Here is a 16,220-nt window from a genome sequence, read left to right as displayed (position 1 = left end):
ATTTTACTGTTGTAGCTGATGAGGGAGAGGGGACAGGAGAATCACTAAGATTGATTCAGTTTGAGAACTGAAGCCATCTCAGCTACCTTAATGAGCCTCAAGATAGTATTCTTATCTGACTCTTGCTAATTTTTCTGCTCTCATTTTCCATAATGGTAGTCCCTTAATCTAGCCACACCAGCTTGGGCACAGGTCCCCAAACCATGGTTCCACTCATCAGTTCACTGGGCCTGAGATGTGCATGCACCCTGGCCAATCCTATTTCTCAAACCTGGCTAAATCTTATTTCTTCATATCTCGTAGTAAGAGTCACGTTTTCCTAGAAGCATTTCAGAACCTTCCCAGGCAAGGTCTGATTTTATTCCCCTGCTTCTATAATACTCTGTGCATATCTCTGGCGCCTTCAAAACATAGTTGTAGAATGATTTGGTGAAGGGGTAGTAGGTCTGATTGGTGCACAGTAATAAACAGGACAGTAAAAGGATACAAAGGAGGGAAAAGCGTCGCATTTTGTAGAATGAAACCCATTGTGAAAAGAAAGCAAATTACCAACAATATCAGATATACAAACATCTTGAAAATTACAGGTTATAAAACTAAATGTCCGAATTGTCACTGGTTGCCAATATTTTGATGAATAGGTCATTCCTAGCTTATCTTTGTTCAAACGATTTGCATATATTATGCAAATAAATAGAACTACCTAAAGATTGCCCGTGAGGCGCCAGGCAGCTGATACACTCCCCAGGACCCTTCGATTGGCCTGTCTACCCATCTCATTTGCATTACGTGATTTAATAAATGAAGGCCCCGCCCCTCTGATTCTTTCACGTCTCGCGAAAGGATGCGGGAGTTGAAACTCTTCCCTGAGTTACGTATGCTCCGCCCTCAGCAGCTAATCCCTTCCGCCCGTCCTCCCGCTCCTCTCCTCTGCTGAAAGCACGAGGGACCCTGCATCTTTTCCTTCCACTGTCGGCGTCCCTACGTCTCTCCGCTCCCATCTTTCCACGAACACACGACGCACGCACCGCCTCTTCCTCCCCCGCTGCAAATTCCGAGCCCCAACCGCCGGGGCCACATCCCCGCCCCACGTCTCAACGGCCCACGCAGGCCCGCCTCTTCAGCCAATCGGTGTCCAAGCGCCTATAAGTCCCGCCTTTTTATGCAAATGACTTACGCCGGCTTCTCACGCCCCGCCTTTTTTTTTTTTAATAAGAGCAGCCCTGGAAGTAATGAGGCTAGAGTAGAACGCGCTCCTCCCTTTATGCAAATCAAGAGGCGTGTCTAGGCGCGGAAGGAGGCGGGAGTGGGGGGGGCGCTCCCGGGGGCGGCGGTTGCCCGGATGGGCCGTTAGTCGGAGCCCTGCCGCGGAGGGAGCGAGGGAGACGGGAGGAGCCGTACCCGGCGCCATCCGCCGCCATCCGCCCCCGCCCCACCGCCATCCCACCCCGGGGAGCCCCTGGGCTCCGGTCCCGGATCCCCGTGCACCCGGCCAGGTGAGTCTGGGCGAGCTGAGTGCTTACGCCCTTTTCCAGCGCGGGAGCGGTGGGGGCAGTAGCAGCGACGGTGGTGGCGGGCCCTGGAGCGGGGGGGGGGGGGGGGGGAGGACAAGCTGCCATTAGCCGCCGCCATTTTGTCCTCCTACAGCCGGGACCTGCCTTGCCCCTCCCCCTCCGATACCACCTCCTTGGGACCAGCACTTGAGCCCCTCGCTCAGGGCTGTGGCCTGCCCCTACCACTCCCCTTCTTGACTTAATGGGGCGACCCCCTCTCCCGGACCGGTGACTCCCACCCTCCGCCGTGCGGCCACCTCACCCCTCGCTTGGCCCCCTTCGCCGCCGCTCCGAGGTGGGCCACGCCCGGCGGTCCTTGTGGAGCGTCTCCTTCCACTGCCGTCACCCAGCGCTGGGCCCCTTCGCGACGCCCCTCTTCGCGTCGAGTCACTCCCCCTCTGCAGCCTGCTCTGCTCCGCGGGTTTGCTCTGTTCCTCTCTCCCCTCCTTTCCCATTCCCCCTGTCCCTTATCTTTGCCCCCCAGCACCCCTGTTCGCCCTGGTCTCGACATTGTCCCCTTAACTTGGCTCTGCATCCTTTCCCTACCATTTCTGCTTACGTGTATTGTTTCCCACCTGCTCCCATGTTCATTCTTTTATTTTGGTCTTAGTCTCTTCACGATCCTTCTACCCCCTTTTCCTCCATATACTTATTTTCAAAGATTGGCCTCCTTAGACACCTACAAAGCAGGCTCCGTCCTCTCCTCTAAGCTGTCCTGAAGTTCTCCCCGATCCCGCTTCCCTCCTGACCCTGCTGGATGTCCCACCTCCCTCTCTTCCCTTTCCGCCACCCCCTGGGAAATGGACGCCTGCTTGGGGAGCAGGCTGCTGGGAAGAGAAATGGCTGCTGTTGGGCGCTCTCGCTGAGGGAGGGGGGTGAAGTTAGCTCTGGCCGTGGCCTCGTGGTCACGGTGTTCTTGAAGCGGCTCCATAATGCTTTGTTTTTCTCACGTCCTCATAGGTAAGCCAGAACGGCCACCGGGGCACCTGCACACTGGGATGGGGGCAAGTGCAGAAAATGATGAGGTCTTCTAACTGTTGGGGTTCTGTACCTTTGTAGTGTGTGGAACCCCAATTCCTTGAGGAATTCTCTGGCACTGGCCCTCAGTCTGGCAGAGCAAGCTCATCAAGTCCTTAGGCTCCTGGCATACCTTCCTGCAAGCCTCCCCCAGGTGGGGGTGAGGTGCTGGGAATGAACCTGGGGCACAGTTAGGGTGTTGAATAAGTCGGGATCTAAAGCTCTGTTCCTTGCATGATGGAGCTGTACGCCTCTGGTTTTCTCTGGGGCTTGGACTTGCCCTGTTTTACTTCCGGTCTTAGAAATTATTTTGGTGAAGAGATTATTGCTCGTGGGGATGATGAAGAGGTTGGTACCCTTTGTAGACTGGCACAGAAGGGAGAGGATTTATACTAGGAGGCTACTAGATTTTTACTTGGATTTTCTTGGCAGGAGGTGAGAGGGAACATGCCCTTTGGGCTCTGTGGTTGCCTTAAAGGGACCGGAGAGTTTGAATAGGCTGAAGGAAAAGAACCAGAGGGCCGGATACCTGGGCTCCTAGCGAGAAGGAAAGGGATCGCCTGCGCTTCTATTGAAGTCTGTACAGGGAGCAGAAAATGAAACACTCGATTGGCCCACAGGCTCCGGCACGTTTTGGGGGAGGTGCCTGTAAGGACCCATCGTACTCAATGAGCTTCCAGCGCAATGTCCGATCGCTCGGGGCCGACTGCCAAGGGGAAGGATGGAAAGAAGTATTCCTCGCTCAACCTGTTTGATACGTATAAGGGCAAGTCCTTAGAGATCCAGAAACCCGCTGGTGAGGGTCCTGCAAAAATTCTAATTATTGGAGGCTGGGCATGAATGGGGCATGCATTTTAGAGCACTTTGAAGGGAAATGGCTACAGTACAATTTGTCAAAAAACTAGAGGAACACTAGAGACTCCCCAACTTCATCTTGGATTCCATAGAGGACATTGGGCTTTGAGTAAACACCAATTACCCTCCTACAAAGGCGTGTCTGTGGTTCCCTGTCTTTGGACACGTAAGAATTGGAGGCAAAGAAATGTGGACTTGGAGAAGTCTGGAGCCAGCTTGCTCCCTGCAGGCTCAAGATCAACCATCCCACATAGAAGCCTTGGATGTAATGCCTCTGGGCCCTCCCACAGGATTTCAGAGATTGCTGAGGGCAAAGGAAGGGTGGTTTCTCAGGGAAGTTTGGTAGTAAGGCATGAAGGACATCTTAGTGGTACATGGAGTAGGACACCGTCAGATCTCCCATGTGAAGCATTCTTCACCCTCTCTCCTTTTCTCCAGTTGCCCCTCGCCATGGCCTGCAGAGTCTTGGGAAAGTTGCCATTGCCCGGCGTATGCCACCCCCAGCCAACCTACCAAGCCTGAAAGCCGAGAATAAAGGCAATGACCCCAATGTCTCACTAGTGCCGAAAGACGGAACAGGATGGGCAAGCAAACAGGAGCAGTCCGACCCCAAGAGGTAGAGAGAGGCTTGGGAGACCTAGAGGGATAAGTATTTTTACGCTGAACTTCGGGATGAACTGGGCTTGGTCTAGCCCAGCCACATGGCCAGAGTCAAAGAGGGAAGCCCCTCTCCTGCCTCTTCCCAGGATTCCTGTTCGATGCCTAAGGAATGGGACCTTTAGCTTTCTGTCAGGGAAGCAGCCTGAAGGCAGGGTGCCACGGTTCCAGCATTTTGTCCTAGTGTGTGTAACTATTAGCAGATGGGCTTGCATTCCATTCCTGTCCTCCAGTTGGAGAAGTAAGGGAGGCACTTAAGGCTCTGGATAACCTTCCCTCCTTCTGTCCCTAGTTCCGATGCGTCACCCGCTCAGCCGCCGGAATCGCAGCCACTGCCGGCTTCACAGACGCCTGCCTCGAACCAGCCGAAGCGACCCCCAGCAGCCCCCGAGGTACCGGAGGACGGGATGCCACTGAAGGGGCAGCAGCAGGAATGGCTTGTAGCGCCCCCCCCCCCCCCCCCCCCCACGTCACCGTTTATTCTCTCTGCTTCCCCAGAACACTCCTTCGGTTCCAAGCGGGGTAAAGTCCTGGGCACAAACCAGCGTCACCCATGGAGCACATGGAGATGGTGAGTGCGGGCTGTCGGGGAGCTGGCTCTGGGCCCCGGACTGCACCTTCAGTGCAGTGTCCTCACTCCTGTTTGGCTCCATTTGGGGGCCCTTGCTCAGTTCCATGGCGCACATGAGCAGGTTGTGTCCGTCTTGTATGAGGATGAGGCGGGCATCCAAGAACTGACCGTGTTTCTTAGGGAACAGCACCAATGCATGGGGGGGGCTGGAAGGCAGGCGCCTAGTGATCTGGGACCTATCAGAACCTTCCCCTTTAGTGGTGCGTCTTCAGCAAATGTACTTCCGCATCCTGCTTCCCAACCTCAACAGGTGGAAGGGCATCAAGCCTACTGTCACGATTCTCTCGAGAGGAATTTCCGACCCTGCAGGCGGCTGGCGACCAGGACAAGGCTGCCAAGGAAAGGGAGTCTGCCGAACAGTCGTCTGGGCCCGGACCAAGCCTCCGCCCCCAAAGTGCGTGGCTGCCATTTGGGAGGGGGTGTGGGTACGGGAGGGCTTACCTTTGAGCTCGGATATTCCTTATTCTATCTCGGAGCTAGTGTGTCTCGTCATTTTCAGCTCTGTTCACTCTGCCTTTTCCAAAATAGATTCTACCACTTGGAGGGACGGAGGTGGGCGTGGCCCTGATGAGCTGGAGGGCCTGGACTCCAAACTTCATCACGGCCATGACCCCCGGGGGGGGCTGCAGCCTTCGGGCCCAGCTCAGTTCCCTCCCTACCGAGGAATGATGCCGCCCTTCGTGAGTTCGGCTGTCTTGTTGGGAGTGTTTGCATTGGAAGGCAGAAGTTAGGACTTAGGCTTTGGAGGGGACAGCCGGAATGCAGGGGCCGCTGACATAGAGTGGGAATGGGGAGAAGGGTAGGGTTAGGGAGCTGGCAGGCTCTTTGACCATCCCTCTGAGCAGCTGCTTTTGGGCCCTTTTGCAGATGTATCCCCCGTATCTCCCATTCCCTCCACCCTATGGACCCCAGGGGCCTTACCGATACCCCACCCCTGATGGGCCCAGGTGAGTAATGCCAGGTCAGGTCTGGGTTTGTGATTGGGAATGGGAGCCTGTCGGTGGAGGGGTGATTTTCTAGCCAGGAGGCTGTCTTGTATGTGGTTATACCCGTGCTATCTTTTACCTTCTCTCCCATTTGCTTTTTCACACACAGCCGCTTTCCCCGTGTGGTAGGCCCCCGGGGCTCAGGGCCGCCAATGCGCCTTATGGAGCCTATGGGTCGGCCCTCCATTCTTAAAGAAGATAATCTCAAAGAGTTTGACCAGCTGGACCAGGAGAACGATGATGGTTGGGCAGGCAAGTTAATTGTGTGTGTGTGTGTGTGTGTGTGTGTGTGTTAATCCTCACCCAAGGATATTTTCCCCCCATTGTTTTCCAGAGAGTGGAAGGGAAGGAGGGGTGGAGAGAGATATCTATGTGAGAGAGACATTGACTGGTGGCCTCCCCCCACTGAGGGGTGGGGGGTAAACCTGGAACTGGGGTATGTGCCTTTGGGATCGAACCCGGGACCCTTCAGTGTGCAGGCCAACACTCTGACCATTGAGCACACTGACCAGGGCCAGGTAAATATTAAGGATCAAGCATTTTTGTCTCAAAAGGCAAGATCTGATAAGGAAAAAACACACTGATGGGTAGGGGAGCTGTGTGCAGGAGCCAAGGCCTGAGGACGACAAGACTCCAGTGGGTCCCGGCTTCAGAGGGAGGGTGGCATTGGTGGTACAAGTCATCGTACAGCTCCAGCCACTCCTCTGTCCCAGAAGCGCCCTGAGATCTGAAAGCAGAGTGGTGGGGGTTACTGCTCTTCACATTTCCCCCCAGGGGCTCACGAGGAGGTTGACTACACTGAAAAGCTCAAGTTCAGTGATGAGGAGGACGGACGAGACTCCGATGAGGAGGGAGCTGAGGGCCAGTGAGTTAAGGCCCTCTGGGGAGGGGAGGGACGGGGCTCAGTTTCTCTCATGCTAGTACACCCTTAAAGGAGCTGGGTTGCAGCTGATTTTAAATCCACTGTTCTGCTCACAGCAAGGAGTCCCAGGCGACTGCTGGGGAGGAACGGCCCCCGGAAGCAAATGGCAGAAAGGGCAACTCCGCTGGCAGTGAGCCGCCCCTGCCCAAGACGGCCTGGGCAGAGACCTCTCGGCCTCCAGAGACAGAGTTGGGGCCTCCTGCCCCGAAGCCTCCCCCACCCCCACCGCACCGGGGCCCCACTGGGAACTGGGGCCCTCCTGGCGATTACCCAGTGAGTGTCTACAGTGAGAGTTTGAGAGGGTCAGTTGTGGCTGATGGTGTCCGCTGCATGATTGAAGGAGCAGTAATTGAGGAAGCTGGAGGGCGGGTCAAAATGGGCTGCAGAAAGTGGAGAGCTTGGGAGAATCTCTGACAAGATTTGGAGCTTCCCTGTGTTAGGGGATCTGGGTGAATTGGGGGCTAGAGAGTAAGAACCAGGAGGCCTGGGTGTTTGTTTGGACCTCTGAAAGGAGAAAAGACACAAAAGGATTAGGATGGTGAGTGTGTCCCTACTCAGAGGACATCACCCCAAGGCCCGGTCCGGGCACCTACAGCTCTAGACAGTGAGTCAGTCTGCAGAAGAGATCATGAGAAACAATGACTGACACCTCTGGCCCGCTGGGTCTGCCCATTGACAGGATCGTGGGGGCCCGCCCTGCAAGCCCCCAGCACCTGAAGATGAGGATGAGGCGTGGCGGCAGCGGCGAAAGCAGTCTTCCTCTGAGATCTCCCTGGCTGTGGAGCGGGCCCGGCGGCGACGAGAAGAGGAGGAGCGCCGCATGCAGGAGGAGCGCCGGGCAGCCTGTGCGGAGAAGCTCAAGCGACTTGATGAGAAGTTTGGGGCACCCGACAAGCGGCTCAAAGCAGAGCCTGCTGCCCCGCCTGCTGCCCCTCCTGCCCCAGCGCCACCACCTGCTGTCCCCAAAGAGCTCCCCACACCTTCTGCTCCTTCACCAGCACCAGCCCCAACACCAGAAAAAGAACTGGAAGAGCCAGCACAGGCTCCTCCTGCCCAGGCCACCCCCACTCCAGGTGTGGCTCCATCTCCTGTCCTGGTGAGTGGTGGTGGCAGCACCAGTAGCACCAGCAGTGGCAGCTTCGAAGCCAGCCCAGGTATGGAGACGGGGACAGGTGCCACCAGGTGCAGATCTCTCCTCGCTTGGGGCAAAGCGGTGGGAGGGAGGAAGTGTAATAGCAGGCAGGTGTTTGGGCTTAGTGGACCGTCTGAGTGAGGGGGAGGTTTTGCTACCTGAATTCCTTAACAGAAACCTAAAACCACTCTTCAGAGCCTCACGTGGAGCAAGCCTCTACCGCATTAGTGTGTTGGTTTCACGGGACAGTAATCCCACCAGACCATTGGCTCTGGGGGGGTCATGTTATACGTGAGAAGGACTTGCCTTTAGAGAGGGAAGGAGCTAGAGGTGAGGGCTGCAATTGTGGGTGTTCATGGAATGTCTGGGACGGGCTAGACCACTCTGATAAGTGTCTTCTCATCAATGCAGTGGAACCCCAACTGCCCTCAAAAGAGGCTCCTGAACCACCAGAAGAGGTTCCTTCTCCTGCCACACCCCCAGCCCCAAAGGTGGAACCCAAGGGTGATGGGGTTGGTCCCACCCGGCAGCCCCCCAGTCAGGGCTTGGGCTACCCCAAATATCAGAAGTCGTTACCTCCTCGTTTCCAGCGGCAACAGCAGGTGAGATCAAGTTACTTCCTCTCTTTAGGGCTGCTTTTTTGTCTCGCTCCAATGTTTACACTGCCTCTTCGTCCCCCTGGGCCCCCTGCCATTCTGGTCCAGGTGTATGCCACAGTTGTTCTTGTACCAGCTCCTTTTCTGTCTGGGCGGGAGCGCTGATGCCTCTCTGGTCCCCTCCAGGAGCAGCTCCTGAAGCAGCAACAACAGCAGTGGCAGCAGCATCAACAGGGCTCCACCCCCCCTGCCCCAGTACCCCCATCACCACCTCAGCCTGTGACCGTAGGGGCGGTGCCAGCGCCACAGGCTCCCCCTCCCAAGGCCCTGTACCCAGGGGCTCTGGGTCGGCCCCCACCCATGCCTCCGATGAACTTTGATCCCCGCTGGATGATGATTCCTCCTTATGTGGACCCCCGGCTCCTCCAGGGCCGGCCCCCTCTGGACTTCTACCCGCCTGGTGTGCATCCCTCTGGTAAGGCCTTCAGTCCTGGGGTGGGACCGCACCTTGCTGTGGGGTAAAGGCCCCCAGTGAAGAGGGCAGACATGGTCTTAGCACTGCTGAGGGAGCTCTCTGGGACAAGGATGGGCTTGGGGAGTTAGAAACAGTGGTCTGTCCTTGGCTGGGATTGATGGATGGGTTTACAGGGAGCGGAGTGGGTGCCCTGCTTCAGGAGAGCAGGCCAGGCCGCCTCCCTGGGGCGGGCAGGCAGAGCTGATGTGGACGGGCGGGGCCTTTGGGCTGAGGACCGGTCCCCTGAGACGGGGCTGTCGTTGCCTCAGGCCTCGTCCCCCGGGAGCGCTCCGACAGCGGGGGCTCAAGCTCAGAGCCATTCGAGCGCCATGCAGGCCCCCTCTTACGGGACCGGGGCACCCCACCAGTGGATGCAAAGTTGGCCTGGGTAGGAGATGTCTTCACTACCACACCCGCTGACCCTCGCCCGCTCACCTCACCGCTGCGACAGGCTGCTGAAGAGGACGACAAGGGGATGAGGTGAGTGAGCAGTGGGTGTACTGGGTGAGTTCCTGGTGGAGGACCTAGGCCAGGAGGAAAGCACTGGGGTTAGGTGAGCGCTGGGGATAAACACGGCAGGAGGGTCCGAGTTCGGTTCCCCACCCAGTTCCAGTTGTCCTCATGCTGAGCTGTTCTCTTCTGTCTCCCTCTTCAGGAGTGAAACCCCTCCAGTGCCTCCCCCACCACCCTACCTGGCCAGTTACCCTGGCTTTCCTGAGAATGGAGCCCCGGGGCCCCCCCTCCCTCGCTTCCCTCCGGAGGAGCCAACTGCCCCAGGGCCCCGCCCATTGCCCTGGCCCCCAGGCAATGACGAGGCAGCCAAGATACAAGCTTCACCGCCCAAGAAGGAGGCCCCCAAGGAGGAAACTCCACAGCTAACAGGGCCAGAAGCCAACCGAAAGCCGCCCCGAGGAGTGGGAGGCCAAGGCCCCCCGCCAGCTCGCAGAGAGAGCCGCACTGAGACCCGCTGGGGCCCGCGCCCAGGCAGCAGCAGGCGCGGAGGCCCTCTAGAGGAGCCGGGGGCCCCTCCCCGCCGCGCCGGGCCGATAAAGAAACCCCCACCTCCTACCAAAGTCCAGGAGCTGCCTCCCAAGCCCCCCGAACAGGGGGATGAAACCCTCAAGGTCCCAAAGCCAGACCCACTCAAGACAGCAAAGGGGAAGATGGGGGCCCCCAAGGAGACGCCACCTAGTGGGAACCTTTCCCCAGCCCCGAGGCTTCGGAGGGACTATTCCTACGAAAGAGTGGGTCCTACCTCCTGCCGCGGCCGGGGACGAGGCGAGTATTTTGCCAGAGGGAGAGGTTTCCGGGGGACATACGGGGGTCGAGGACGGGGAGGCCGAAGCCGAGAGTTCCGCAGTTACCGAGAGTTTCGTGGAGATGATGGGCGTGCAGGTGGGGCCGGGGGACTCAGTCACCCCCCTGCTCCCCGAGGCCGCACTGCCAGTGAGACACGCAGTGAGGGTTCCGAGTATGAAGAAATCCCCAAGCGGCGCCGGCAGCGGGGCTCAGAAACGGGCAGCGAGACCCACGAGAGTGATCTGGCCCCTTCGGACAAGGAGGCCCCGCCCCCCAAGGAAGGCGGGCTCACCCAGGTCCCTCTGGCTCCCCCACCGTCGGGAGCTCCTCCTTCACCCGCCCCAGCCCGTTTTTCTACTGCCCGAGGTGGGCGCGTCTTCACTCCCAGAGGGGTGCCATCACGCCGAGGCCGAGGTGGGGGGCGGCCCCCTCCACCCATTTGCCCAAGCTGGACCCCTCCAGCCAAGTCTCTGGCCCCCAAGAAGCCTCCAGCCGGTCCCTTGCCGAGTAAGGAGCCTTTGAAAGAGAAGCTGATTCCAGGGCCTCTGTCCCCCGTGGCCCGAGGAGGCAGCGGTGCAGGCAGCAACCTGGGCCTGGCTGTGGAAGACGGGGAGCGGCCCCGAAGGAGGCGCCACGGCAGAGCGCAGCAGCAGGACAAACCACCCCGGTTTCGGAGGCTGAAACAGGAGCGGGAGAGTGCCGCCCGAGGGGCCGAGGGCAGGCGCTCTTCCCCGGCCCTCCCAGCCTCCACGCCCGGGCCCGAGGAGGCCCTCTCAACTGCAGCCGCTCCCCCGCCACCTCGCCGGGCAGCGGCCAAGTCCCCTGATCTGTCGAACCAGAACTCGGACCAGGCCAACGAGGAGTGGGAGACTGCGTCCGAGAGCAGCGACTTTGCCAGTGAGCGCCGAGGGGACAAGGAGGCTCCTCCATCAGCACTGCTGACCCCCAAAATTGTGGGAACTCCCGGGGGCGGGGGCAGCGGAGCCGGACCAGGCGTTACAACCATGTCGCGTGGAGACCTGAGCCAGAGAGCCAAGGATCTGAGCAAGCGGAGCTTCTCCAGCCAGCGGCCAGGCATGGAGAGGCAGAACCGGCGCCCGGGCCCCAGCAGCAAGGCAGGCGGCGGCGGGGGAGGAGCTGGAGGAGGTCCTGGAGGCAGGACTGGCCCAGGGCGAGGGGACAAGAGGAGTTGGCCCTCTCCCAAGAACCGAAGGTGGGTACCAGGCTCAGTGTGTTCTTAAGCTTCAGAAGTGGAGGGAGGGGCGGAGACCTGAGGGAAAGGAAGGTGGGTGCGGGGGAGTTTGGAGACCTGGGGCTGTTAGAAAGGCACCAGGAAGTCCTCTGCCTGAAGGAGCTGGGATGCAGTGGGTAGAGTCAGGAACACCCACCCAGTCCCCTGCTCGTCCACCCTGTACATCTGCACAGAATTCCTTAGAAATGCCGGAACACACCTGCGTTTGCATAGGGAAGAGAGGCTGAGTGAGGGTGCTGGAGGGGAAGGGTAACGGTTTGGAGAGTACTGGAGCTGGTCTGTTTCCTTCAGCCGCCCTCCAGAGGAGCGCCCCGCAGGCCTCCCTCTGCCTCCCCCGCCCCCGAGCAGTTCTGCTGTCTTCCGCCTGGACCGGGTCATCCACAGCAACCCTGCTGGCATCCAACAGGCCCTGGCCCAGCTCAGCAGCCGCCAGGGGAGTGCAGCTGCACCAGGGGGGCACCCAAGGCCCAAGCCTGGGCCTCCCCTCACCCCTCAAGGCCCCTCCCCTCGGCCCCCAACCCTCTATGACCCTCAGAGGGCCAGCAACAACAGCATTGGCATCGGTTCGGGTAAGCTGGAGGTGCTGCGGGCGGGACTGTCTACACCCCCAGAGGCAGGCGTTGAAGGGGGACGGCTCTGGCTTGGGGACCCCGGTGCTGGTGTGTGCACTGAGGCCTGGGAGGATTGGGGTGTGGGTAAGGAGGAAAGGAGGGTCAGTGACAGGCTGGTGCTGACAGATTTCCCCTTCTCCCCAGACCTCCACTTCGAGGAGCCAGGGCCGATGGTGAGGGGGGTGGGCGGGACTCCCCAGGATGCTGCCGGGGTTAATCCTTTCCCCCCCAAACGGCGGGAGCGGCCTCCCAGAAAACCGGAGCTGCTGCAGGAGGTGAGGGATGGGGCTTGAGATTGTGCTTCACTGCTCGCTCCAGGGGCTCTCTTACATTCTCTTCATTCTTTCCTGTTCTCGCCCCTCAGTCACCGCATGCCTCCTACGTGTCCCTGTCCCTCCTTCCCCACACCTCACTGTCCCCGGCCTTTGCATTCCCCAGTTCCCAGCTCATTCACGTTTTGCCTCTGGCCTTTCTCACCTTTAGGAATCTTTGCCACCTTCTCATAGCTCTGGATTCTTGGGCCCCAAACCTGAGGGCCCGGGCCCTCACGGCGAGTCTAGAGATGCAGGGACAGAGGCCCTGACCCCTCACATCTGGAATCGTTTACATACTGGTGAGTAAAACAAAACTGAGCGCAGGAAGGGCCGTGAGAGCCGGGGGCCGCAGCAGTCCCTCACAGCCTCGTCTGTCCGTGTTCTCCCCAGCCACTAGTCGGAAGAGTTACCGGCCTGGCCCCATGGAGCCCTGGATGGAGCCCCTGAGTCCTTTCGAGGACGTGGCTGCCACGGAGGTGAGTGGGGCCAGGAGGGGAGCGTCTGAGGTGGGTTTTCTCCAGCGCTGGCCATACGTCCCCGCCTGCTCTGGGTCGGGTCTGGGGTGGTTCCCTCACATCGTCTCTCCTTTCTTCAGTGTGTGCGTGTGTGTGTGCACCAGTCAGGGGTTGGGGTGCTTCCTGCCTCCCTAACTAACCCTTCTCCACTCCTCTCAGATGAGTCAGTCTGACAGTGGGGTGGACCTGAGTGGGGATTCTCAGGTATCGTCAGGTCCCTGCAGCCAGCGAAGTTCCCCTGATGGAGGACTCAAGGGGGCAGCAGAGGGGCCCCCCAAGCGGCCTGGAGGCCCCTCACCCCTGAATGCTGTTCCTGGTGAGGGTCCACCTGGCTCTGAACCCTCTGAACCTCCTAGGAGACGGCCACTTGCCCCCCCTGATGGGGACAGAAAGGTAAAAAGGGTCAAAAATGGCTACAAGGAATGTTTCTGGGACTCCGGCTGTGGCTCTTTGTCTCCCCTTCTGTGTGTCTGGGGATTCCCTTATTTGGGCTTCTGTTTCCTTCTCCAACCCCACTTCACTGTGTCCCCAACCCAGGAGCTGCCCCGGGAGCAGCCCCTGCCCCCTGGTCCCATCGGCACAGAACGACTGCAGCGTGCAGACCGAGGCCCGGAGCCTGGCTCCCTGCGGCCATCCCGTCGGCCCGGGCCCCCGGGCCAGTTTGGCACCAATGACAAGGTCTGCGTGGGCCAGATCTGGGATCTGGGGCTGAGTGGAGAGAAGGGAAGGACTGGTGGTGGGACATGGAGGACACACCTGGATCATGGGACAACCTTCCCTGCCTCATGATCACAGGACTCGGACTTGCGCCTAGTGGTGGGAGACAGTTCAAAAGCAGAGAAAGAGCTCACGGCATCCGTCACTGAGGTGCGTGGGGAGAGTCGGGTGGCAAGGTCTTCTTTTTCTGGAGAAGATGACCCAGAGAGCCCTCTTGACTCGTCTGCTCCTCCCCAGGCCATTCCCATGTCCCGAGACTGGGAGCTGCTCCCTAGTGCTTCTGCGCCCGCTGAGCCACCACCACAACCCAGGAGCCTGGGGCCCGGGCACTGTGGCCCAGAGCCCAGCTCCGCAGGCCAGCGCTTGTACCCTGAGACCTTCTATGGCAGCCCTGGGCCTCCCAGCTCGCAGGTGGGCCCGCCTTCCTGTCCCGCACCCCGTTCTGCCTGCTGTCTCGTACAGTAAAGCCTTTCCGGTCTGCACGGTTGTTGTTTCATTTCTCTCCTTGCTTTTACTGTAGGTGGTGGGGTGGGTGAGCTTTTCTTGACCAGAGAAGATGGAGTTAGTCCAGCTTTGCTTTTCTGTAGGTTTCAGGGGGAGCCATCGACTCTCAGTTACATCCCAGCAATGGAGGCTTCCGCTCTGGGACACCAGTGCACCCTTACAGGTAAGACTAGATGCTGTGGGAGTCAGAAGGAAATGGAGCCATGTTTCAGGGGAGAGGGAGGCGGGGGACATTTCTAGGTACTAAAGGCTAATGGACTTAAGGGGGTGCTCAGACTAAAGGAGTAAATGATTCTGGCTCCCTGACACCTTTCTTCCCTGTTGCCCCAATGTCTTTGCAGGTCACAGCCCCTGTACCTCCCCCCGGGCCCGGCACCCCCCTCAGCACTGCTCTCAGGGGTGGCCGTCAAGGGCCAGTTTCTGGAATTCTCAGCACTGCAAGCCGCGGAGCTGGGGAAGTTGCCGGCTGGAGTTCTCTACCCCCCACCTTCCTTCCTCTACTCTCCAGCCTTCTGCCCCAGCCCTCTGCCTGACCCGCCCCTGCTGCAGGTAAGAGGTGGGCAGGTGCTGGGCTTAGGGAGCTGGGGGTGGAGGAGAGTGCTTTGGGGGAGTTGACATACTTCTTCCCGTGCCCAACAGGTGCGCCCGGACCTGCCATCCCCCTCGGATTTTTATTCTCCTCCTCTGCAGCCTGGTGGCCAGAGTGGCTTCCTCCCCTCGGGGGCTGCCCAGCAGGTACTTTTTATCTGTCTACTTCCCCTTCAGTCTCTCTCTGTCCAGCCTTTGGCTTTTTAAAATGGTTTTGACTCTAGCTCAGGTTTTCTGACATTTCTTTCTGCCCCCAACACAGACCCATATTTCTTGTTACAGATGCTTCTACCCATGATGGACTCCCAGCTGCCTGTGGTGAACTTTGGCTCCCTGCCGCCAGTGCCGCCTCCTGCCCCACCCCCCCTTTCTCTGTTACCTGTGGGCCCCGCTCTGCAGCCTTCCAGTTTGGCTGTGCGGCCCCCACCTGCTCCTCGGGTGCTGCCTTCACCTGCCAGGCCCTTCGCCCCTAGCTTGGGGCGAGCAGAGGTAAGGTACAGGAACTGTAGTGCTGGGCAACTCCAAGAGCTAGGGGTAGGGGTTCATGATCTGAAGATGAATGGGTTGAGACAGGAGGCTCATGAGTGTTTTTTTCCTTCAGTTTCACCCAGTAGAACTAAAGCCGTTCCAGGATTATCGAAAACTGAGCAGCAACCTTGGGGGACCCGGGTCGTCATGTACTCTTCCAGCTGGAAGGCAAGAGAAGCAACTGGGAATACAGACTGCCCAGCCCCAAGGCCTTCAGCTCTCCTCAAACACTCGTTCCTCCTCTAGGTCTTTGTCTGGCCTCAGTTCCCGTCTCAAAGCCACACCCTCCACCTATAGCGGCGTCTTCCGCACCCAGCACATTGACCTTCACCAGCAGGTGAGGGAGAAGCCCCGGCCCCCATATCCCCGTCTGAATTCTCGTGTTACCACCCGAAGCTGCCAGTATGAATGGAGCCCTACTTCCTCTCACATGTGCCTTCCCCCGCGCCCCCAGGCCTCCCCGCCTGACGCCCTACGCTGGATGCCGAAGCCTTGGGAGCGGACAGGGCCACCTTCCCGAGAAGGGTCTTCCCGACAGGCAGAAGAGCCTGGGTCCCGAGGGGACAAGGAGCCTAGGTTGCCTCCACCCCGCTGAGGGAGTTCCCCTTGCCCCTACCCCCCCAGGCCTTGTATATAGATTATAAATATATAAGGGGAAAGGGGTGGGTGGGAGGGGTTGTGGGGCTGGGGCCTCGCTTCCCCTCCTCCCTGCTCCCCTGGTCCCCTATCCCTGGGGCCATTTGTTAAAAAAAATAATAATAAAAGAATTTAAAAAGTATTTCCAAATGACTTGGGGGGACAGGTTGGTTGCTTGTGATCTCACGTGTCCTATGCAATACAGTGCCTGCCAAGTAATCTGTAGGGTGGGTTCAGTCAGGGGACTACTTGTTATTTAACTTCAGTGACTCCCTCCCAACGTCATTTTATTGTATCTTCAAGTTTTAGAGCCGGGCTCTGCTAGGCAAACCTGCTTCTTGTGCCAGCCATCATCGACTGCCTACCCGTCTGCAGCCGCTAGCTGGGCTGGTC

The 16,220-nt window shown here is 58.9% G+C and overlaps 1 protein-coding gene across 5 annotated transcripts; it reads left to right on the top strand.

Annotated features, from left to right (window-relative positions):
* The first annotated feature begins 1,322 nt into the window (after positions 1-1,322).
* Positions 1,323-15,874, top strand: PRRC2A (proline rich coiled-coil 2A). Of its 5 annotated transcripts, XM_079780470.1 has the most exons (32): positions 1,323-1,496; positions 2,613-2,724; positions 3,191-3,366; positions 3,864-4,041; positions 4,375-4,474; positions 4,581-4,653; positions 4,964-5,107; positions 5,242-5,393; positions 5,581-5,660; positions 5,809-5,951; positions 6,474-6,564; positions 6,678-6,894; positions 7,301-7,775; positions 8,165-8,355; positions 8,536-8,824; positions 9,133-9,343; positions 9,519-11,375; positions 11,706-11,983; positions 12,170-12,300; positions 12,509-12,638; positions 12,730-12,815; positions 13,014-13,247; positions 13,392-13,532; positions 13,650-13,721; positions 13,809-13,982; positions 14,159-14,238; positions 14,417-14,624; positions 14,715-14,810; positions 14,946-15,152; positions 15,265-15,359; positions 15,438-15,528; positions 15,646-15,874. In XM_079780470.1, the coding sequence occupies exons 3-32, from the start codon at positions 3,255-3,257 to the stop codon at positions 15,784-15,786; spliced, it is 6,477 nt and encodes a 2,158-aa protein (XP_079636596.1). In that variant the 5' UTR covers positions 1,323-1,496; positions 2,613-2,724; positions 3,191-3,254; the 3' UTR covers positions 15,787-15,874. The 5 variants fall into 5 exon arrangements, with proteins under 5 accessions (XP_079636596.1, XP_079636594.1, XP_079636598.1 ...); XM_079780468.1 differs by lacking the exon at positions 2,613-2,724 and having other exon boundaries at positions 1,324-1,496; XM_079780472.1 differs by lacking the exons at positions 1,323-1,496; positions 2,613-2,724 and adding an exon at positions 1,572-1,848.
* The last annotated feature ends 346 nt before the right edge of the window (positions 15,875-16,220 follow it).

Source organism: Cnephaeus nilssonii (assembly GCF_951640355.1).
Source record: "Cnephaeus nilssonii genome assembly, chromosome: 9".
Lineage (NCBI taxonomy): Eukaryota > Metazoa > Chordata > Mammalia > Chiroptera > Vespertilionidae > Cnephaeus > Cnephaeus nilssonii.
This window is presented reverse-complemented; position numbering and strand designations above follow the sequence as displayed.

Excerpts from the sequence above, each read along its gene's own strand:
- PRRC2A (XM_079780470.1), top strand. The coding sequence starts at position 3,255 with ATGTCCGATCGCTCGGGGCCGACTGCCAAGGGGAAGGATGGAAAGAAG. Across the intron at positions 7,776-8,164 it reads CAGCTTCGAAGCCAGCCCAG|TGGAACCCCAACTGCCCTCA; the intron begins GTATGGAGACGG and ends TCATCAATGCAG. Across the intron at positions 12,639-12,729 it reads CTGGAATCGTTTACATACTG|CCACTAGTCGGAAGAGTTAC; the intron begins GTGAGTAAAACA and ends TGTTCTCCCCAG.